The sequence below is a fragment of the Protomyctophum bolini genome, assembly GCF_963924005.1.
Source record: "Protomyctophum bolini genome assembly, chromosome: 14".
In the NCBI taxonomy this organism is placed as follows: Eukaryota; Metazoa; Chordata; class Actinopteri; order Myctophiformes; family Myctophidae; genus Protomyctophum; species Protomyctophum bolini.
The window spans coordinates 12,354,601-12,379,806 of record NC_137875.1 but is presented as its reverse complement, the minus strand read 5'-3'; the positions used below and the strand labels follow the sequence as shown (position 1 = coordinate 12,379,806).

The 25,206-nt window shown below is 46.4% G+C and overlaps 1 protein-coding gene across 2 annotated transcripts in view; it reads left to right on the top strand.

Moving 5' to 3' along the window:
* The window catches only part of marchf8 (membrane-associated ring finger (C3HC4) 8), a 116,881-nt gene extending 94,048 nt beyond the window's left edge, over positions 1 to 22,833 (top strand). For both annotated transcript variants that reach the window (XM_080782620.1, XM_080782621.1), the window contains 4 exons: positions 8,973 to 9,052; positions 15,695 to 15,875; positions 18,176 to 18,311; positions 21,719 to 22,833. In XM_080782620.1, coding sequence (XP_080638746.1) covers positions 8,973 to 9,052; positions 15,695 to 15,875; positions 18,176 to 18,311; positions 21,719 to 22,134 — 813 coding nt within the window. In that variant the 3' untranslated portion in view covers positions 22,135 to 22,833. The remainder of the gene's footprint in view (positions 1 to 8,972; positions 9,053 to 15,694; positions 15,876 to 18,175; positions 18,312 to 21,718) is intronic.
* Positions 22,834 to 25,206: the final 2,373 nt, after the last annotated feature.

The window sequence follows — 25,206 nt, the reverse complement described above, 5'->3', positions numbered from 1 at the left end:
GGAAATGGGGAGCGAGATGGGGGGGAAGACATGCAGTAAAGGCCGTCGGGATCAGGAGTCGAACCCGCGGCACACTGCCAGACTGGATTACCAGCCAAGGTGCCTGGACCATTGAGCCATGGCCCAGGCTAGATAGGCTATTTTTGCTACGACAGTAATATGCAATGTGGCCCCTCTGGAGTGAGTGTGGAACTATAGTGGCCCTCTCCATCGTCAAAGTTGCCCACCCCGGTTTTAACCAGTTAAAACATGGGCCAATAAGGTAAATGATGAATACTTTTGTACTTTTAGTAGTATTGATACATTGCTGTATTGATACTTTTACTTAAGTAAAAACAACACAGGCTAGTCTCAGGTTTAAAATGTTTGAAAACCTTTTAAAAATAGCAGATCTACAAGCTCACAATATACTCCTTTGCGGCACGTTGTGAGCTTGTCGAACGGCTATTTTCAAATAGCCAAAGTATATACGGCTGAAGTGGTTTAGTGTATGTTAAGGACATATCGGATTAATCATCTTTTTATTTCTATTTTCAAATAGCCAAAGTATATACGGCTGACGTGGTTTTAGTGTATGTTAAGGACATATCGGATGAATCATCTTTTTATTTCTATTTTTGCATTTCTCTGACAATGGTGTATTTAACGGTGCTGCTTCTGTGTAAGCGTGACTCATACATGCAATTTCCCCACCAGCCGGGGGCCATTTTCCCTCTGCCACTCACTCACCTTTCTCTTTTTAGATTGTTACAGCTCTGAATAGAAGACGAGCTGCAATATTTTACAGGAAGCATGCAGGGCTCTTCGGGGGTGAAGGAAAGCAATTTGTGTTGTGAGCAGGAGGGTCTGGTCTGTGTTGGTGGGAGATTGGGCAGACGTGTTGGACGTGAGCGGGATGGCAGAGTGAACTCATTGGAGTTCAGCGGGAGCTCGTACGTTATTTTAGACCAGGGACGTGCAAGAGTGTGTTAGAGGGGCAGGGGCTGAAATCCCGTATAAAGAGGGCAATTTTGGACAAAAATAGCGCGACGCGTTGAGAGCTTGTAGATCAGCTATTTTCGGGGTGCAACCCAGCACTCTTTAGCTATAAAGATGAGGTGTAACGACATGGATTTCTAAACGAATGTTTTCAATGCAAAATACTGTGTTTAAGTTCAGGAGACTTCAGGGGGAAAAAAAGAAATTCTCCTGAATGCTGCCTTATTCCCGGGTATATGGCATGGAAAGGAGTGGCATTTGCATTTTTTTCACTATAGTAAATGCTGCATTCGTGGTCTGGTTGTTTTACAGATGTGTAAAAGGGCAGAGGCTGAAGCCCCCTTTGATGTCTCTGTGTGCACGTCCCTGTTTTAGAACATTGAGACCAGATTCTACAAAATGTCTTCTAAATCATGACAGTTTTCTGAAGAGCCTACAGTATATGTTTCTATATCAGTAGCCTGGAACTCACCTACCGGTATGCTTTTTATGGCATAGGCAGCTCCCGGCAGGATCCGCCGGGAGAATATATGCGCAGCTGCGCGACATGAGACTAATTACTTAGAGCGACAGAGAGAGAGAGGAGCGTGTGTGTACATGTGTGCGTGTGTATGTCAATTTTACAAAGGTGCAGACAATCAGAAATCAGCAGAGAGTGAGCAATGTATGCCGAATTGAAGTGGACTTTTTTTTTCTCCCTGGAAATAAAAACGTCTGGGTTTCCGAGGCTACTATATCAGTGGTCAAGGACCCCACACATGTACTGTATTGGCCGCCGACCACTATCTGAAATATGTTGTTCCAGGGACCCCCCCTCCCCCCAGAGAAGCAAAGATATAAGATTTGTACACGTTATCACAATTTCTTTAAAAAATAACAGATCTACAAGCTTGTATTATCTGCTATTTTTCCAATATAGCTAAAGTTTAAAACAATGCTTAAAGTGGTTAAATGCTAAGGTGCGTTCCAGGTGCTAATGGGAGCTATAGATTACATACTTAGTGCAGTGCACGGTCCATCGGGTGTGAGGTCAGAGGTGCAAATTCAGTGAGTTTGTTTAGCTATAGTTGTCCTAGTAAACAACCGGTTTATCTGTACTCACAAATACAGCATGTGAAAGATCGTCATAGTCATCCACTATGATCACTGAAGACCAAACAAATAATTACAAAGAAGAAAAACAACCTGCCGTTTTTCTTCTTCTTTCTAATTATTTGTTCGGCCCAAAAAATTGTGTTTATTGTCATGATTTGTCACGATAACAGTTGGCTTTGTCCGCGGCGTAAACGTCTTTAAATAAATACTTTTTGAAATGTCTATGAGGAAAATGAACGGAGAATCATTTCCTGGGCCCTGGTAGGGGGCGGGACTGCGACGCTCTATTATTAAGTTTATCTTTGCAGTCAGTTTGTATTGGGCTTGGGGATGGGGGGCAGGGCGGGGGTCGTGAGACATATTGGTCATATAGCATTTCCGGAGGTCCCCAGACAAAAAACGTTGAGAACCCCTGGTCTAGACTAATGTCTGGGTGCATGCAGAGCAGACATGGGCTGGTGGCTGTTCTAATGTGCTTGTCAGCAGCAGTGCAGATAAACGTACACGATGTATTCTATTGTGATTGGGATGGATGTACCTCGGCGACACACAAAGCCATTATCTGCCCAGCGCTCTATTATTTGTAGGCCACTCCTTCCATTGATTTGTCCTCTCAGCCGTGTATAGTTTACGCACGGCTATTCTTACATTCTTTCCATCTTCAATTGTTCCATTTACGGCCAGTTTTTCCGGGCTGTTTAAGAATGACTGGCGCTGAAATAAAGACCATTATGTCATGGAGGGGAGGGGTGGGTAGAATGGAGAGGCACTGCAGGGACACTGATGACTATCTGTTGAATGTCAGGGGAGAGAGAGAGGGGGTGGCCCACTGCACAAGGTCACAGGTGTGTGCGTGTGCGTGTGTGCGTGTGCGTGCGAGCAGCTGCAGTCGAAGTTATTGGAGTATCCAAGTGAAAACATATTCTATTTTCCGAGTATAAAATAGGGATAAAATGGTTAATCTTCGTTTTGTATACACACACACATTGAAATGAGCTTCTGCCTATACCTTATTTTTTAGGTTTGGTAGTTTAAGATCAGCTACACTCACCCTTGTATTCAATCTATTGGGAAGTAACCTTTAAAATATGTTGGGCATTTTTCCTTTAAGATTTTATAGACCATAATGAGTCTCATAGCTGCGGTGTAAACCCACACCTCTTCTACTACAGTGAATGGAAAAGTGACTGATGTTAGTCTGCTCAAACGTTACTCTTTTACCTGCTTTTTACTAACACTAACGTTACAAAGATGCCCAGAACATCGGGATGAACCTTATAGTTTATGGCTGCTCCAACAGTATAGTGGCAACATTCAACTTTGGAGAAAAACGGAATGTCAAAAATACACCGCGGTGGCTGAGACCAGAGCCATAGACTACAGCGAGAGCCAGTGATTGTATAGCTGTGTGTGTGAGCACAGTGTCTGTAGCAGCCTGTAGACCAGTGGTTTGTATAGCTGTGTGTGTGAGCACAGTGTCTGTAGCAGCCTGTAGACCAGTGGTTTTCAACCAGTGGTCCTTGAGGACGTTCCAGGTGGTTCCCAGGAGAGTTCCCAGAAGAGTTGGTAACTCTCGAGAGTGTAAAAAAAGTCTACACAATGATCAATGGAATGGAATTGTAGAAAAACTTTATCCAACAATAACAAAATATGATATCACTGCCAAATATCACCCTAACCCTAACCCACATTTTTACAAAAAATATATTTTGAGGGGTCAAGGAGGTCGGGTTGAGAGCTCAAGTACCCCCTTTGACCCCTCGTGGCGCTGGGCTTGAAAATATCCCTTATAGTTTTGAGTGGCTAAATCTCATCAAATGGTGGTTCCATGGCTCAAATACCGAATAAATAATGGGCCTTGATGTGAGAAGGGTTGAAAACCACTGCTGTAGACTCTTGCAGGATGAAGGATTGCTTCATAAAGTTCCAAATTCCTCCGAGCGGTGATGGAATGTGCTTCCACAGGATTGCACTCTTCAAATAGCCTCAGATTGAGGCAGTATGCGGTGGCAGCACGTTGGGTATGGGAGGAATGGAAGTGTGCGTGCGCGTGTGTGTGTGTGTTTGTTCACACAGTCCTCATAAAGCCTGACTTAACGTGAGTTGTTTGAGTGGAACTACAGGCAGCATTCTGATACGTTCCTCTGCCGCCACATGCTGTTGATATAGTTCTTTCCATGTGAACACATTGGCGTGTATGTACGTGCATGATACATGCACACACGCGCGCTCGCACACACACACGCACACACGCCTGCCTACCAAGGCTGTGCCAGCATCAGTGGGTGCAGCAGCCGTCACAGTCACTGTGTAATTATTTAGTGCCAACGTAACGTATAGGCACACCGTCGGCATGGCGGAGAGTGATCATCATTCATCGTTCATCTGCACGTCTTCTATGTAGAAATCCAGACGTTCCTGCCCATTTCTGGATGGATTGCTCATTTAAAATCCACTCCGATCTCCTTTCTCCTGTCTCTCTCTCTCTCTCTCTCTCTCTCTCTCTCTGTGTGTCTGACTTTGTAGGAGTTTTCCATCTCAGAGAGAGAGAGAGAGAGAGGCTGCTGATTAATTATTTCTGTCAGATGTGAAACAGGGCATCGCTCCGTAACGACCTCCGTGGCTCGGCTCTGAAAGTCGTGAAAGTCGTGACGCACCAGGCCGCCGTTCTCTGGACGCGTTTGGTGGGTGGAGAGCGGGAGAGAGATTTGCTGTGGAAAACGTGTATGTCCAAAAATAACTGCTATTTTCGCTACTTTTGAGGGACACTGTTTTACGTACGACAAAGTAATTTGCAGTGGGGGGCATACAAAATTGGAAATATGTAGATGCAAGGTTTCTGCCAGAGAGGGAGGGAGGGAGGGAGGGAGGGAGGGAGGGGAGGGTTGGTTGGTTCTGAATGCAGGGAGGGAATTGGAGCAGTGAAAGGCGAGTCAGAGAGTTGTGAGTTGAATATCAAGAGGAAGATGAGAGTAGACATGAGTGAAGGAAATGGAAAACTAAACTATAGATAACAGTCATACGTCGTCAACAACTGTCAACTGCCTCCTCGAGGCCAGAGTTTTCACAACTTCACAGGAACAGATTAGCATTTTGAGTTATAAAAAAAAAACACACGATTGTGATCACTTTGATATCCAATCGTGGAAATGGTCTTTTGCCCCGCTTCCCTCAGGCTGCGTTCCCTAAAGACTGAAGGCCCGACATTCAGACAGATTTTTCCCCACGGCTATCCGGCTCCTCAATGCTGCTGGTGTCCCCCCTGACCCCCTTCTATCCTCCCTCCATCCCCACTCAGAGTGGAATGGACTGACTTGTGCTCTGAACTGATCACTTGAACTCTCTGCACTTTATTTTATTCACTATTCTTCTTTGCACTGTCTTGTCCTGTTTTGTCCTAATGTTGTAACTACACTCTGCTGTCCCACCAAACCAAATGTTTACATATAAACAATAAAGTCTTCTGACTCTGAAATTAGAGTGAACGTTGTGTAAATGATCTGACAGTGGTGCAAAGTGACTAAGTACATTTACTATTATTATTATTATTTACTGTACTCAAGTCCGATTTTGAAGTGTTTTTAGTACTTAGTCTATTGTATAGTAACTTTTACCTCTACTCCACTACATGTCAGAGACAAATATTGTTCTTTTATGCCTCTACAATTATGTGAAAACTTTAGTTATACTTTGTAGATTTAATTATTACAAAACATACATTAACTACTTCAGCCCTTCATCACAAAATGCGTAAATAAAAAATGTACAATTTCAGCAGCAATACAATAGTCTATGAAGTAAACAAGTATGGCATATTATGGGCTTATTACATGGCTTTGTTGAATGCTTGATTCTAATTGGTCAATCGCAGAATTCAGCGGTGTGTTATTTCTGGCCACTCCGCTCTATAACAGACGGCGCTGCCTAATCAAACCCTCTCAGCATCTGCTGTGCTCCGCTGATGTACTGCTGTTTCCAACACGACAGCCATGTAAACACACACACACACACACACACTGTGACACACAATGTCATTTACATCTAAAGATTGCTCTCAAAAATGTTTCTGAAAACATTTGAGACAAAGCGGTACCCGAAAATGGATTCTATTTGATCAACTCACTTCCTTGTTTTCCGACAGTGATCCAGCCCTGCAGCTGGGCAGACGCAGCCATACAAGATTTGTGTTGTTAAAATGTTTGAAACATAATTCAATATTAAACATTTGGCAAGATTTTCTTAGAAAATATCAGATCTACAAGCTGTGACGTGTATAGGGTTCAAGTGGCTTGTTGTTTCTATTCTAAATTCTATCCCACAATTTCCACAATCCATTTTTTCACCCAGTGTCAATTATCTAATATAATATAATAACTTCCTCTGCCAACCTGGGGATGCAGCTGACTGACCTCCTATGCATGAGGAGTCCAAGATGCTTCGTTCTGCCAAAAAATCTGCCAACACAATGTTTCTATGGCCTGCAGGCTGGCTGCACCGTGGCCTTGTGACCTCATCAGTGTCCTGTAGCGGTCCCTAGGTGCTCTGGACCGCTGTTATCTCTGTCCAAGCAAGCATGTCCACCACTTTCAGCCTGAAAGTGCACCGCCCTATTTTGGGCATGCCACTATTTCTGGACGAGGGCTGTTTTTTCAGCTTGCATTCCCTGCCGATGATGTCACAGGCTTCTGAACCGGCGTCCATGCACAGCCCACCGATGAGACACAGAGCGAGTGGACAGAAATGGTGCCATCTTAAAAGCTGTTGAAAAATAGCAGATCTACAAGCTTGTAGCACCGCGCCGAGTGCCGTGCTACGAGCTTGTAGATCTGCTATTTCTGAAAAAAGTGTAACCAGCTCAGTGGCGGGGTACAATTCTCTCGCCGGTCCATACCGAAAACTCTGAAAAATGGGACCCACTACCACCCTGCTTGGCACTCAGCGTCAAGGGTTTGGATTGGGGGCAAGTCCCTGCGAGATACTGATGGCATGTCCTGGAGGTGAACTTGTATGTACATCATGGCAGGGGGATATACTTGTACATACAGCCTACACGCTACAGAAACAGTAGATAGGCTCCTGCTCCTTTGGGCCTCATGGCTTACAAATAGCAAGGCTCACTTACTTTACCTTTTAATGAGTGATGAACATTTTTGTGAAGATGAGATTGTAAATGTGTGAAGTGCTCCTTCAAGTGGGTAAATCCTCTTTCATCTCATCATGTATACATTTCTCTCTTATACATAGCTGAGTGGTTAGTGAGCCTGCCTAGGGAGCCAAGAGGTATGATTCCATCATGATTCCAGGCCAGGTCAGCAAGCAAGACTCTTAACCCTTAATTGCTCCCAGTGTGCTGCTCACTGCTCCTAGTATATATAGGATGGGTAAATGCAGAGGCTATGGAACGCCCCCTCGGGATACCCCAGGAGGAAGTTACTGATGTTGCTCTGGAGCTCTCTGCGGATCTGTTGCCCCGCGACCCGACTACGGATAATCGGTTGAAGTTGGATGGATGGATGGATATTGTGGGACAAAACACCCTAAATGATTGGACTATTCTATTCTATTCACTTCTATTTCCTTGACGGTGTCACTTTGGCAAAGGACTGATAAGCTGACAACGTGTGGTGATGAATTGAGCTTCACTGCCTGTCACACAAAACAGTTCTGGGCACCGCCGTGAGCACAGAGTCATTAAAGGATGATAAAAGACAACGTTCTATGTGCAAGCGTGTGTGTGCACGTGGCCATGTGCTGTTTGCCACTGTGTGACAGTGCTATGGGGAAGGCACAGACGGACGGACGGACGGACAGACAGACAGATATTGGCTTTAAAAGCTTTATACCAAGCTACCCTCACCTACATGTACACGTATTGTATAACTAATCCTATTCTTAACAGCAAATGAATTATTTGCAATGTGACACAACTCTGTTTACCCAAAGCTTTATTCCCTTTTAATTGCAAGTGCATTTCAAAGTTTTGATTGTGTTATTTGAGAGACAGACAGACTGACAGACAGAGGAGGGTGAAGGACACCAGGCAGCAGACATTGAATAGTGTATTGATTACCATCATGCTCTGAGCTTTACATTGTCCCTGGGTCACAGCTGGAATCGATAGGTAATTAGTCTTCTGTTTAAACAGAGGAGAGAGCTCTGCCACCCCCCCACCCCCGCCCATGCCACTCTTTACCCCCGTCTCAACATTGTGTTGGAACGATGTGTCATCTCTACTAAAATGATGAATGTGGAATAACTCTGGTTTATTGTGTTTTGTGTTCTGTAATCTCTGTGAGAGTGGTTTTCCACACTGGCTATAGAGACGAATCCACAGAGGGGTAACCTGGGCGCTGACCCATAGCTGAGGTTAAGCGCGGCTTGACACCTCAGCATTGATTGCCTACACCTGCCCTACAGGGCACCCGCTGCATGAATTTGTCTATATACTGTAGATGTTTAACACTAGCATGTCTGAAGAAAAATCAGACACAAGTAGCATGTGCTTAAATTCACATTTCAGATGTCAAACATTTCTGAGATGGTGATGGATGATGATGGTCATGGAAGGGGAACCTTCTGAAAGCTTCATGGCCAAAGATAATCAACTTCAAAATAAATAAAAAAACGGTCAAAATGACCTCTCAGACATGCTTTCTAGCCGTGACAGCCCATACATCCAAACAAAAAAGACATTAAAATATGTTAAACTCACCAACATTGCTCACGCATATACGCAAGCATGCGCACACACACACACACACACACACACACACACACACACACACACACACACACACACACACACAGACACAGACACATTTCTCTACGTTTCATCACTGCCACCCTAACCTGTGTGTGTGTGTGTGTGTGTGTGTGTGTGTGTGTGTCCTGTCACTCAGGCGGGGAGCCCTACCTCGGTCAACGCCCCGTGCAGCTTCTCGAGGACGTCCGTCACCCCGTCGAACCAGGACATCTGCAGGTACGTTCAACCCTGACCTTTGACCCCCCCCCCCCCCATTGATGCAAATAGCCTGCATCCTTTAGACTCACTAAATTGACGCAATAATGCCACCCGGTCGGTGGTCATGTGACCAGTGTGTTGTCAGTTCCATGCTGTCTGTCCATTAATTCCATCTCTCATTGGTCCATTTCTGTCCATGTTTGTGTGCAGTGGTGGTTATTGTAAAATGTTGAAGCATTTCCACTTTCCAATACTTTTTCTTCTACTCAACTCCACTAACATCTTAGAGGCAGATATTGAACTTTTACTCCACTACATTTATTTGAAAACATTAGTTACTATACTAGTTAGTTACTAAACGCAGATTATGATTATTAGTACAAACCATACATTAACCACTTCAGCATTATATACATTTTGGCCATTTGAAAACGGCAGATCTACAAGCTCACAATGTGTTAATGCGATGTGACGCATTGTGAGCTTGTAGATTGGCTATTTTCCTAAGATTTTTTAAATATATTATAAAACGAGAAATGGGACATTCTGCATAATGAGTACTTTTGCTTTTGGTACTTTAAGTACATTTTGATGACAATACTTTGGTACTTTAACTCAAATACATTTTGAATTCCTGACTTTTACTCGTAACGGAGTATTTCTATAGTGCAGTATTGATACTTTTACCTGAAACACTCAACATGTGAGTTACTTTTTCCACCACTGCGGCGACTGCTCTCACCATTTCTGTCCATTGTATGTTTTTCCTCCGCACTCACACACTCACTCACTCACTCACTCACTCACTCACTCACTCACTCACGCACGCAGCCTGCGGGATGAGGATGCTCTCAAGCAGACAGCCGTGGTTCTGCTGAACGGAAAAACCTCCCAGTGTTCCAGAAGAGGCTCCGCCTCCTCACACCACACCGCTGTCTGCTTAGCGGACCCGGCGGCGGGAACGGCCTCCTCCTCCAAGCCGGCCAATCGGCTGCTGCGAGGATACGGATACGCTGGCGGGACGGACTGGCTCTCCCTGCTCCGCCCCCCGTCGTCGTCCTCGTCCAATCAGCTGAGGTTCTCTCTGTCTCTGAACGACGTGGGCCAGCGCGGGGGCGGCGGCCTGGGCAGCGGCCTGCGCTTCATCGACCGCGCCTACTCCGAGGGCGAGCTGGCGCCCCCGCAGGCGGGACCCGGGGGGACCCCAGACGGGCGCCCGCCACAAGCCTCCGCGGACCCGAGCGCACAAGGGCCCGACGCCAGCGCCGCACGCGCGCAGCCCCACCTCGTTCCCTCCGTGACCAGCGACTACAGATACATGACGGGGGCCGTCCCGCCGCCTCCCCCTCCTCCTCCCCCTCTCCCCCCGCCCAACACCCTCCTCCTCCGTCCCAACGCCCCACCGCCGCCGCCGCCGCCGCCCACGACAAGCTCCGCCTTCCTCCGCCTCCTGCGGCCCCGCCCCTCCCCCTCCCGCTCCTCCACGGCGACCAGCCTGATGAGCAGCTCGGAGCTGATGAGCAGCTACGCCTCGCGGCTGCACGCCATGCTGGAGGGCAGCGACCTCGACGACGCGTTGGAGGAGGACCACCGAGGAGGCCGCCACAGGTCCCTGGGTCGCTCTGCTCCTCCCTTGGGCTCCACCGTGGGGCCGGGGCCGCTGCAGGCCGCGCTGCAGGCGCCCATCTGCTACATTGACGAGGACAGCGACTTGGAGGACACCCGCTGCGTGAGTCCCATGACGCCCCTTTCGCCCTATTCGCTCTGCGGGGACTTCTGCAGGTTGGTGACCGTCTGTCTGCCTGGATGGTTCCCGTGTGGTAGAGTCCAGTCGACCCCCCCCCTCGTGTGAAGTAGTATGAGCCACTGAGACCGGTGGAACGGACCAGAAACATCTGCTTTGACTCTGTAGAACCTCTAGACGCATCCTAGAGGCTCCCACGAAACCTCCTCCATGTAGCATTATAGATCATATGCTCCCGCTCAAACACAGTAGAGCTCTTCAGGGGTCTGCGCATCACACACACCGTCTGCGTCTGTCTGCGTGCCCCGCTCTGTCTGCGCATCACACACACCGTCTGTCTGCGTGCTCCGCTCTACAGTCTGTGCATCACAATTCACTCACCGTCTTTCTGTGTCTGCACTCTGCACGTTCCATGTGTTTTCAGTCTCGCCATCCAAATGAGTTCAGCACTAGATTGATGTCGGCTCGGTGTGTTCAGACTGAATATAGGTTGGCATGAATGATTGATTGTGGCTGAGGTTTGGGCACAGAGAGGTAGAGCTTCTGGTGGAGAAATGATTAGCACTGAATGATTTTTTGGGGGCGATTGTGTGTGCAAAGTGTCACACTAAGTTTCATACTTTTACACCAGCAGTGCCCGATTTTCTTTTTTATTTACACACCCACACAGACACCAGCTGGGTGGACTGGCCACACACAGACACCAGCTGGGTGGACTGGCCACACACAGACACCAGCTGGGTGGACTGGCCACACACAGACACCAGCTGGGTGGACTGGCCACACACAGGCACCAGCTGGGTGGACTGGCCACACACAGACACCAGCTGGGTGGACTGGCCACACACAGACACCAGCTGGGTGGACTGGCCACACACAGACACCAGCTGGGTGGACTGGCCACAGGACGTACCGGGCATATTACTGGTGGGCCACGACGGTAGGGGTAACCGGTAGGGGTAAACCGCTCAAGTTTACCCCATTTATTTTATTTTATTTTATTTTAACTTTTTTGACAGGCAGGCAGGCCAATCATGATAATTTCACTGTACCTGTATCAGTGAGTGGCAAATAAATTACAATTACAATTGAGGCATTTAGCAGACGCTCTTAATCCAGAGCGACTTACATTAAGCAAGAACAAAAAAGCATCATACATCACATAAAAACACATAAAAAGCATTTATCATGAAACATGCGTAAGCTAAGAACGTAACAGTGGAATATCTATATAATGAAACTATACATATAAACTATACATATTTACTATACTATGCTATACATATGTACTATGACGTGCTATGGCTACATACAATGCAATTATAGTGCTGTCTACATAACATGCTATAAATCTGTATCAAATGCTATCTAAGGAGGTAGGGTAAGTGCTATGGGCCATGATGGAGTCTGAAAAGGTGGTGTTTTCAGACTACGGCGGAAGATTGGGAGTGATGCTGCAGTTCTGTCTGCAATGGGAAGTGCATTCCACAGTTTTGGAGCCAGAAGGGAGAAGAGTTTGGGACGTTTGAAGTGTTGTCCCGGCGTTTTTAGTGAGGGTACTTCCACAATAAACCCTCTTCTATCTTGAATCCTTTTGCCAGCATGGCAGCATCATTCTTGTGAGAGCAACAAAGGGTTGTGTTGTGTTGTCTTGTAAAAGTGGTGGTATTGGGGCTTGTTTGTTTGTGTGTGCCTCGACGGAGCAGGCGGTAGAGTTTCTGCTATCTGTGCGCTGGTTGTGGTGGGCCGGTCTGAACCAAATGCGCGTGAAAATGTCTGTCCAGCCCTGACAGACATGCAGACGGACAGGCACGAAAACATAATCCCCACACCCAGCTGTTCTGGCCTGGAGGAGATAATACTATCTACGTCTTAAGGGCGAAGGTAGAGGTTGTGAGATAAAGCCTGCGTGTGATATCAGCCCAACTGTGCCCCTAAAAGAAACGTCTATGCTCAGCGACAGGTGGATGGGGAGCGAATCACCTCCCTCGTTACACACATTCACTGCATGTGAATTGCGGTGATCGGTCGACTGATCATATTATTGCTTAACAAAAGGCTGGGAGAGTGGGCAGGCAGGTCAGCAATTCATGCCCTCAACACCTCCACTGAAATGAGCCATTAGAAGGTTCTGTGTCTCGTGGGCGTACAGCGTTTGAGAGACATTTAACCCATGAAGGTCTGAACTACCATTCAGTTATAGACAGACAGAGAATGAGCCTCGGCGTCTACACATTTGAATTGTATTTTATTTGTTGACTTGACTGTTCTAATTTTGACTGACTCAATGATTTGTGAAGAGCATAATTTTTCCATCCGTAATGCTGCCTGCTTAGTGCACTTCTTTGAGAATATTATATTGATTATACTTGCATATTGTTGTATTTTATGCTTCTTTTATGTTTATTTTTCTTATATTATGTTGCAATAACTCTTCCTCAATGGACATTATCGTCTTGTTGTTGTGGTTGGATATAATGACAGGTGACGGGTCGGTCCACGGACCTGCTTATTGACGGGCAAGACTCTGCCACTCGCCCTTGTGTTTCTGACGTCACGTTTAGGAATAAGATTATGTTGAGTTTTACTGAGGTCACGTTTAGGAATAAGATTAGGTTTAGGCTAGCAGGGGTGCTTCCACCAAGGAAAGTAGACTTTCTAATGACACAACCCGCCTTTGTTTTGGTGTGTAACAAAAACGTTATTTTTATTTACGCTAAAGACGAGAGGCTGGTCTGCATTCATGCGAGCAGCGGAAGTCGAGAGTAACATAGTTCTAAATGCAACGCATTAGAGCTATGGACCAGAGCTTGGTTTAGGCTGAGGTTTTACTGAGGTCACGTTTAGGATTATGGTTGGTGTAGGCATAGTCAAACTGTGGACAAAATAATCTGTAGATTTGGTTGACTGAAATCGTATGATATATAGTCGACTAAAACTAAAGCTTTTCAGATGACTAAAATATGACTAAAACTAAATAATGTTTTATTGAATGTGAAAATAACCACATCAAAACTTGCTGCCAAACCTGCACTGGTAGAAACGTGAGGTTGAGCCAATGAGATCAGGACGCAGATTATAGACCTCAAAGAGCCTTACAGCAGACGCACACACACAGACACGCACACACACACACACACAGACATGCGCAAACACAGACACGCGCAGACACGCACACACACACGCCCACACAGACACGCACACACACATCACATGCACACATTTGTATTACTGAGAGTGTATACTTCTGAGGAAATACGAACATTTTTAGAAGGTAATTTTAGAAATGTATTTATGGACCAGGAAAGAACCAGGAAAATGGTCATAATGTCTGTTTCTCAACTTCTACTACAATAGTCCAGACACACACACACACACACACACACACACACACACACACACGTGACAATAAGCACACACACGTCATGGCAAAGTACAGTCAGGTGGCTCTAAGCAGGAGATCAAGGGTCAGTGGTATACTGTATACACACACACGCTAGGCAGGACACCGAAACTGCAGAAACATTGTATCTTCATGTGTCAACGTTTTGTCTTTTTTATCGATAAAAAACGGGAGCGCGCCGCAAACATATATATATTTTTAATGGCCGTTGCCTCGCACCACCTTGCTCATCCCCTCCCGACCTGATTGGCTGTGCGTGCGCACACATTACTTCCTTGTTTACGACCCGACAAACCCCCCTATTTTCTCTGAATCTACGTTACCGGGGGGGGGGGGGGGGGGGGGGGGCGTTTATATTCCAAACGAGAGGCATGCTGAAGTCCCTAGATTAGGAGTTACGAGCCATTCTTTCTGAGCCGTAAACAAGGGAGTGAACGGCAGCGTGCACACATGTGCGAAACTGCAAGGAGTACAGTGCAGAAGGAGAGGCCAACCAAAATAAAATAAAACATGTATTTTTCAATAAATAAATCAAAACAAAATCAAAATCAAAATAATTAATAACTACATTGAATACGTTGGAACGCTGCTGGGCATTTTATCTAATTTCCTGAAAAGTAAACCATTTTGAGTTTTACACCTGACACCGACGATATGGTCTGTATATTCACTCACTATATCCATCCCTGTCTCATGTTCACTTATACCACACGCACGGCACGCACGCACGCATTCACACACTCCTCATAGGGTGGGTGACTAATAGCTGCTGTCCAGCCACCTGCCAGTGGGCAGCTGATATGTGATCTAGTGGAGGAGGGGTGGGGGTAGAAAGACCATTATTAAAAGTCTAATGGATTCCTCTCTCTCTCTCTCTCTGTGAGAAACGCAGTGTGTACCGCTGCACGCTCCTCAGAGGTGACGTCACACACACAGCTAACTGAACGCTCTGCTTTGTAACGTTACATTTGTCCAGATCGTCTCGCCGAAATGTAATGTGCGCCGCCTGCCTCTGTGCACTCCGACCGTCTGACAAACGGCTGTGCTTCACATTGTTAACCTTTTGAAAACATGATCTGTAGTACTAATATACCTTCCCTGTCCATACCTTTCAGCCAGCGCCGAAGCTAAGTGCTTGCATCAACGGACGCTGTCGGGTCTGTCTGTTTGTGTGCGTCTGTGTGTATCTGCGTGCGTGCGTGCGTGCGCGTGCGTGTGTGTGTACTGTGAGGGGCCTGCAGATTGCAGGAATACCCAAGTCGAGAGCTATAAGGCATTTGCAAAATTCTGTTCAGTGTCTGCGATAATTGGCAGTCGGCGTACATGGAGAAGGCGATGCTTCCTGTACCCGTGATCTGTATCCTGAAGCACTTGTTGTATAGACAGTTTTCCAAGTTTGTGCATCTACTATTGTTTGTGTTCAACAATTTCTTGTTAAATGTGAATGCAAATAAAGACGTTAAGTGTGTGTGTGTGTGTGTGTGTGTGTGTGCGTGTGCGCTTGCGCGTGTAGGATCTGCCACTGCGAGGGGGACGAGGACAGTCCTCTCATCACCCCGTGCCACTGCACCGGCTCCCTGCGCTTCGTGCATCAGTCCTGTCTGCAGCAGTGGATCAAGAGCTCCGACACTCGCTGCTGTGAGCTCTGCAAGTACGACTTCATCATGGAGACCAAGCTCAAGCCGTTGCGCAAGGTCAGACAGCCCTCCGTGCTTGTGTGTGTGTGTGTGTGTGGTGGGGTACAGAGAGAGCTGTGTGGCCCACAGATGGACAGACAGCATGCCAACATGCCATTGTTCTGTCTCAGAGCTTTGAGGAGGGTTTCTGAGGCTTGGAACCGGACGCTTTTTATTGGCCCTCATTGTTGAACGATCTGGACTCTGATTAGAGACCCTTATGCCTTTCACCATCTCTGTCACAGCAGGACACACTCATTGACATTCCTCCAGCCTTTGTTAGACACACACACGCACGCGCACACACACACACACACACACACACACACACACACACACACACACACACACACACACACACACACACACACACAGACAGACAGACAGACAGACAGACAGACAGACAGACACAGCTTAACACAATGACTGCGGAGATTAAAACATTGTGGTCCAGATCTCCCTGCCTACTTTTCACTGGGGTGCATACTTAGTTTAGACTAGTCATTGGTTAGACATGGGTTAAGGTTTGGTTTAGGTGTGCTGTCCCGTGGGATGTTAGGTTTAGGGTGAGGGTTTGAGATAGGTTGTAGTTGTAGGACTAATGACTGGTCTAACCAATGACTATAGTCTAAACCAAGAAAATCCACTTTAAAAGGGTGTAATGGCTTGTCGTAGTGTTGACGAATAATCCAAAGTGGCGATCACAGCAACAGAGCGGAGGAGGAACGAGCCATTACAATGCATTGAGCCTCAATTTCCCAGAACCCTTTGCATGCGACGGATGTTTTTCTCTATGACGTCACCTATCCCACTCCTTAAAACCTTAAAACGTATTAAAAATACAATGAAAACATAACTTGTGTAACTCGTTATTGGGAGGGAAGCTGTTCTACAGTCAATTAACTTGTGTAAATGTAAAAGTGTCATTTTGGGGCGTCCTTGAATGAAACCACTGGAAAAGCAACATACATGTTTTTACAGAGAACTGTTAGGATTTTAGTAGAGATTTGTAGAATCGTCCTCCGGTCTCAACAGGTTAACATTTTAAGTGACTACACACACTCCAGTGTGTGTAGTGCTGGCCACAGATCACACGACCGTGTGCTGCCAGCATCAAATATTTAGGTGCAGTGCTCACGTTAAACTGTTCCTGAACGCAGCCAACAGAGCCAGATGGGTTTCACCACCACCGGTAACCACCAACTTAACACTTAGTAACGCCCGACGCCCAGGACAAAGTTTTGTCAAAAAGACACAGTTCATTGATATGAAAACGGATCTCATCGCTCCACAGCCTGGGAGCGCCTGTTGTGCAATCCTCAACGTTGCGCAACAGTGAGACGTCATCGAAAATATTCCCCCCGACAACGAACGATCTAAATCATACATATAATTATAAAAAAAGATCCTGTGTTAGACGGCCCTAACACTGTCGCTGTCCAGTCGCTAGTAGCAGTAGATTTATTCTTACCTCTCGTTGATCGCCTTTAGAGTGGTTTGGCTACATCTAGCTGCTATAGCCACATCCTTTAGAGTGGTTTGGCTACATCTAGCTGCTACAGCCACATCCTTTAGAGTGTTTTGGCTACATCTAGCTGCTACAGCCACATCCTTTAGAGTGGTTTGGCTACATCTAGCTGCTACAGCCACATCCTTTAGAGTGGTTTGGCTACATCTAGCTGCTACAGCCACATCCTTTAGAGTGTTTTGGCTACATCTAGCTGCTACAGCCACATCCTTTAGAGTGGTTTGGCTACATCTAGCTGCTACAGCCACATCCTTTAGAGTGTTTTGGCTACATCTAGCTGCTACAGCCACATCCTTTAGAGTGTTTTGGCTACATCTAGCTGCTACAGCCACATCCTTTAGAGTGGTTTGGCTACATCTAGCGGTCAATTAACTCTTTGTCAGATTCAAGTCAAATCAATGTAGTTGATAGGGTTCTCTATGGCAGAATGCAGTTTTTGAATGACTTATTGAAAGTTCTCTGTTGTGAATGTGCGACAACGAAAGACCTTCAGAGAAAGCTTGACTTGTCTGCTTCCAGGAAACTGAGTTGATAAAATGTTTAGTTTTTGTGTTGGAAGCCATTTAAAAGAGCCTGCATTTACACTCCTGTAGTGTTTCTAGGATAACAAAAAGTTATGCCTGTTTTATTTGTATTTGTCTAGTTCAATTTTTTTTTAAAGGTTTCTCACATGTACCACTGTGGATATTTTGCCATCTATAAATAGCAGGGGGGACGGGGCATGTGAAAATGTTATATTCGTCATATATTCATCATCTCTCCCCCCCCCCCCCCCCCCTTCCCCCCCCAGTGGGAAAAGCTACAGATGACGGCCAGTGAAAGGAGGAAGATTGTGTGTTCGGTGACGTTTCACGTCATCGCCATCACCTGCGTGGTGTGGTCGCTCTACGTGCTCATTGACAGGACGGCAGAGGAGATCAAGCAAGGTACGGGCGCGGGACACAGGGGCACGGTCGCGGGACACAGGGGCGCGGGACACAGTGGCACGGGCGCGGGACACAGGGGCACGGTCGCGGGACACAGGGGCACGGTCGCGGGACACAGGGGCACGGTCGCGGGACACAGGGGCACGGGCGCGGGACACAGGGGCACGGGCGCGGGACACAGGGGCACGGGCGCGGGACACAGGGGCATGCACAAAACGTGCAAACACACTACTGTACTGTACGCAGTATACGCACATATTAAATAGTAAATGGTAAATGGTGTGTTTATATATATAGCGCTTTTATCCAAGGCGCTTTACGGGTGCAGTACTTAGTTTAGACAGTACTTGGTTTAGTCCAACCAGCACATCAGGAGCAATTAGGGGTTCAGAGTCTTCGACTCTGAACTCTGGGGGAGCCCGGGCTCGAACCATGGGAACCTTGCGGTTCTCATTTGGCCACACTACCCCTGAGTCACCGCCGCCCCATATTATACAATAGAGCACATCACAGCAGCATAGTGCTGTGATGTTTAGGCAACGCCTTGCTCGTCCGTCCCGGAGCTGTTTCACATCCTGGTTTACGGCCCGACAAATCTGGCGCTGTCCATGGTTTTGATCACAACGCCGATGTTCTGGCCGATGTTCTGACTTCAGCATGCATCTCGTTTGGAATATAAACGCTTTGAAACATATAGAGATCAGACTTACCGGTTAGCATGGGATAGTAATGGAACATTTAACCTCCCTGTTTTTGGGGGGAAATGGAGTAAAATTTCCCTCATCTGCTGGGCACTTTAGCGCCTTTATTTTGAAAGTTTCCGGGGCATAAAAAGTGTTAACTATTCAGAGAGAGAGAGAGAGAGAGACACAACGATTTTTCCCTCAAATATTATCTTTCTCTCTGTTGGGCCGTTCCGTGGCTCGAATGCTGAATACATAATGGACCTTGATATGAAAAGGGTTGAAAAGCGCCACTCCAGCAGTTGCATGTCCAGAGGGAAGGACAGGCTCTCTACTGATCCAAACAACACGTCGGTGACTCACACACATGTTCACAAAGAGACATCGGGGATCCGGTCGCCATGGAGATGCGGTAGATGTCTTCTTGAGAACCTATTTAGTTTCCGCCACCACTACAGTTGCCGATCACATCGCAAATGGCAGTTCATTCCGTTTTACTATGGCTTTGCAAAAAGGATTAAAAATGCTCCTCGGATTCCAAATGGAACGGAAGGAACGTGTGTAATCCATGCGGATGTGGGGATGTTCTAACATCTGAGTTTGTGCAGAAAACGAGTGTCTCAACTCAGTTAAAATAACACTTATAAATACTAGTACTACTATGAGTATAAGTCCACCTAAAGGAAGTCCAAGTGAAGACCAAGTATTGGTATTTTATATTAAGCAACGTAGAAGATGGTAAGTGAGTCTTCAGTGATGTTATAGGCTACACTGTGTTGAAAAGGCCCCACCCTCCTCCTTGCAGGTGGGCCTCGGGTATTTGAGCAACGCCACTGCCCACCACGGGACTCATGGCAATCAATTAATACCTTTGCAAACACTTAATGACAAGTATTTCCTACAGCTTTAAGTCCAAAAATCTGAACCAATTCATTGTTTTCCGAGAAAAACAACGAGAGAATATCTTAATTATAACAGTAGTCTATGCATGCGTGAGCCCGTTTCGTGCGGGCGGGGGTGAGCAACGCCTTGCTCATGTCTTGCTGACGTATATATATAATAAATATTTTTAATAACCATCTATTGTCTATTTAAAAAACATATATATATATATATATACGTCAGCAGCAGTCAATGTATTAATGCATCGTCAATGTTTCTGGTGTGAATTGGTGTCATCATGATACACGTTGAAACAGGGGGAAGTATCGTCATTGCATGTTGAATTTATTATTACACCATACTGAACTGGTACGTGTGTGTGTGTGTGTGTGTGTGTGTGTGTGTGTGTGTGCTGTGCCTTTTTTAATAACATAATACATGATACAAACACTGTCTTTATATACATGCAGCCGGAAGAATCCCAGGTAAAAGTTTAACACCTTTGCAACCTTTTTATTTTGGTGTGTGCGTGCGTGTGTGCGTGCGTGCGTGCATGTGTGCGTGCGTGTGAGTGAGAATCTAGTCCTTTCCAGCCTCTATCATTCCCCTTCTCTTCTCCAATCAGTGGTTCATTTCAAGAACCTCAGTCCTGAGCGTATACAAGTGACAATTTGGGCACAGGTCCATTAGATGGACCTGTTCCCAAAATGTCACTTTTGTTTCCACACTCTCAGAGTTAAAGACAGACCTGTGAGGGTTCATTTGGAACCCCCTCAAGGAACCCTGACAACACTTTGAGACTCTCAGGGTTCCTTGAGGGGGTTTAAATCATCCTGTTTCAGGCGACAGGCCTATTTCTCTTCCAAACTCTTCTGGGATCATTTGAATGATTATCATTCATCTGCTCGGCCTTTCGTGTCTACGCCAGACATGCCGTTTTTAAAACACGAAGCCTGCCGTTCCCATAACCTACATGATAAGGGTTGTTATATTATTTAATCCATGTTTTGATCGGATCGAGTCGATAGCCGTCTCCCGTTAGCATCCCAGTGTAAAGTGTGACACTGGACCGTGCCATCTTAAGATGCGTGCGCATCCACGTGCGTTGTATGTGCTGCTTTCAATGGCCTTTATCTCCAAATCGGCGCAAGGATTGTCGTTTCTGGTCAAAACAAGGTTTCTCAACGGCCGACAGGCGCTGTGATACTCGCTGTGTGTGTGTGTTTGTTTCGTACATTCCTATGTACGAAATTGGTACTTTTCAGCGTTCAAATTCAAAATAGCAAAACTAGCTCTCTACGAGCTTGTAGATCGGGCAGGTTTGACAATGAGGGCATTCAGGGCATTCATTCACGAAAGTAAATACTAAGTTAAATACGGAGATACGCTGTTTCCGCCCGGCCGACAGCAACCATATACTATGATGTACAGTGTGTGTGTGTGTGTGTGTGTGTGTGTGTGTGTGTACTATCTTCCCTGCCCCCTCCTTTGAAACCCGTTCATTTTGAAGCAGTCTGCAGTTCGCTTTTTCAGACTTCTATGTTGTGCTTGCGTACTTCCCTCTGTTTCACCCTGTTGTTGATTCCCTGTACTTGAATGTGTACACACACACGCACGCGTGCACACACGCACGCACGCACGCGTGTACACGCACGCACGCACACGCACTCACACACACACACACACGACAGCGACGCTATTATGTTTAAAAGGTGAGGCTCGACTTTAACGTGTGCATGTGTACCCCCTGTCCCTATCTGTTTTTCTGTGCGTGTGCGTGCGTGCATGTGTGTCGCGTGCTTGCGTGCGTGTGTGTGTGCGTGCGCGAACACCTCCCACCAGGCATCCTGGAGTGGCCGTTCTGGACCAAGCTGGTGGTGGTGGCCATCGGCTTCACGGGCGGCCTGGTGTTCATGTACGTGCAGTGCAAGGTGTACATCCAGCTGTGGCGGCGGCTCAAGGCCTACAACCGGGTCATCTATGTGCAGAACCGGCCCGACACCACCTGCAAAAAGCTGGCGCTGGAGAAGCCCCCGCTCTGCAGCGAGCCCTGCCTGGACCAAAAGGAGGGCTTGCACGGCACCGTCATGGGGTGCCCGCTGCAGGGCCCGGTGGTGGTGGGGGGCCCGCTGGGCCCGGTGGTGGTGGTGGGGGGCCCGCTGGGCCTCATGGGCGTGCCCACGCAGTCCGACACAAACTCCTCCTCCCCGTACACGGAGACTACGGAGGACTACAGCATGGAGGTGCTCCATGTCTGACCCGTCCGCCCGCCCCCCCCGCACGCATCACACACACACACACACACACACACACGCACACGCGCTCGCACGTGCACATAAACATGTGCGCAGCCAGCCACACACACACACACACACACACATGCACGCAGCCATGCGTATGCCATTTAAAGGTGCTGTGAGATGATATTGTCTTGTTAAAATAGGTGTTAACCCATTACGCCCGCATTGAGGCCCATTCTACCAATGCCTTCTAAGACGCTATAGTTCTCACACTTCCAAAAAATTGAATATAGCCCAAACGCTACAATCTAAAAGGACACGGATGCTTTCCCAGTTTTGATGGGTTAAAACATCTCTATATTCAGATAGTACTTATTGTTACAGAGTGTTTGTTCGAGATGGAGTGGCGTAATGTTTTCCTCCCCTAAACCATGATCATCAGGTACTATGATATACTAGGAGGAAGATGTTTTTCATAAAAGTGTACAGAAAGTTTTAAAATGATGCACCAGCCACCTGAACTTACAGTAAGCCTCAGCCACAGCTGTGTGATAATAGGGGAGGGGTTAGGGTTATGATGTCACAAAAATGGTGTATTTTCGATTGGGCCTTTTGACTCAAATGCTTTCAGCTTTCAAGAAGAAACCAAACATACACATATTTGAATATTCTAACCACTGCTGGAGGTCTATTAGAGTAATGTTACCTTATAGACACACAGAAAACAGAAATAGAGTGACACAAAATGAGCAGACAAAACTGTAACACAAAATGAAATGAAACTGTAGCACAAGACTTAAGAGCAGGAGAGAACAAACGCTGCATAGCAATGATTACTGTATGATTATAGAGACCTTTTGAGACCTTGTGAAACGTGGTATTTTAACCCAGAAATGTAACCTTTGACAACATCCGTGTCATTGTCGGTTGAATTCAGACAGACTGACAAAACTTCAAAACTATCGGTTCTCGCTGGTTCTGCTTTCCACAGATAAATTGTCTGGAGAGACCTGGCGCATAGCCCTTTATAAACACACACGCACACGAGCGCACACACACACACACACACACACCTCTGGGAGAGCAGCGCTGACTTAAAGAGGACTCCCGGTTTTTGCGGGGGTTCCCGTCCTGAGGTGTTGCCGTTTCTGTCGCGTGCTTCGTCATTTTTGGCGTACGTCGCTTCGTTTGTTTGTTTGTTTTGTTTGTTTAAGAGTCGCCGTGGGAACGGCGTGTAGCGTCACACTGGAACGCACGAACGAACATCGGATCTCTGGGACATTTCCAGCCACTGCCATCCGTCCGTCCGTCCGTCCGTCCTCTTCTACTACTGCTCGGCTACACTTTTCCCTCCCTCCTGTCCTTCTCTTTCTACCCACCAATCCCTGATCTAATTGGTGGATCTCGAAACCTTTTCCACTTCCAGGATCTCCGTAACTCTTGAGTAGCGTAAAGAATAGAACCGAATCGGACCCCGTCGTCGACACACTTTGACTGCCGAGCACGCAACATTCCCCACATACAACCGGAAATGAACCAGACGTGAAAATGTTCGCCTGGCATCTGCCGTATTTATTTATAATAAATACATTTATCTCTGATTATTTTTCCTAGATTGCGTTTTTTGGTCAAAACAAGTGATATTCAATGGCCCATAACTAAAGAACCGATGATCGTGTTTACATTTATTTCTTTATTTTCGTGTGGAAGACAATATGATTGTCCGCCACTGGCCACTCCAGACACCATCGTGGACACATGGGTCCCGTTGGTCGACAAATAAGGTACAAACACTGGCGTTTTTGGAAGAATTAATTTGTGTGAATTAATCAGTTGTTTTTTTATTAATCGGCATCGTTCCGATTGATCAATCGGACCGATTAATTCATCCGTCTGATTGTCTTTACAGATAAACAAGCCCAAAGTAACAGCTTGATCAGATCTACAAGCTCACGATATTAAATATAAAGTAGTAAAGTTAAATCTGACTTGCCTAAGCCTGCAGTGCAGATACCCTGTTACTTTTTCAGAATGGACAAAGTTATTATAATTTTTTAATACATAATGAGATCATATCGACGTCGGTAATATCGGTTATCGGCCATAACGGCAATTAATTATATCGGATATCGATATCGGCAAAAAAATCTCATCACCTTAATTCATTAATTAATACCTGTGTTAAAGGGAAACTTGCAAAAACGTTAATGACGTTTAGAAGATTTAGAACACTTTCCTGGGGGTCTTTATGTGTATAATATGTGGTTTTCCTAGATTAGCAGTGAGCCCAGTGTCTCTGATGTCATGGACACTGCATGGGCTCACTAACTTCCTGGACTACATGTTGTTTCAGTAAGACAGCCATCCCCCTGTCCACAAGGAAGAGCAGTGCACCAAAGCATTATGGGAATTGTAGTCCAGGAAGGAAGTGAGCCCAATGTCCATGACATCAGAGACACTGGGCTCACTGCTAAAATCTAAAATATCTGAAACCACATATTACACACATAAAGACCCAGGTAAGTCTTCTAAACTTTGCAAAAAGGGTGAAGTTTCCCTTTAAGGGGCCATTGGGTCGCATTCGAACGCTCTGAGAGTTGCGAGACCTGTAAAGAGGGGCCATTTGGGAAACCTCCCGCCTCAAGGAACCCTGAAGGACCCCACTTTTTTTCTAGCTTTGATATGAGTCAAGAACCTCTATGTTGTGATCTGTGGGACTGAGGACCGCGTTCAAGCAAACTCGGATTAATTTTTTTCCCCCCTCTCTTTCTCTATTGGATCTTGTTTTTGTCCCCCCCGTTGCTGCACTGATGTTGACCCCCCCCCCCCTCCACCTTGGGATGCCAGACGAGGAAAAGACGCAAACGAAGGTGAAAGTCCTGCTGAGATGACGTTCCGATTTTCTGTCAAAACGGAGGAATTACGATGTTACTGAACGCCACACCTGTGATTGGTACGGTACGTTGAGACGGGAGCCGCCACATTTTAGATAATGGAAAGATCGCAACCATGCACATGACATTGGTTTGGTTCCCTCCGCCATGAACTTTTCTTGAAGGCTTTGAGAATGTATGAAAAAAAAAAGAAAAG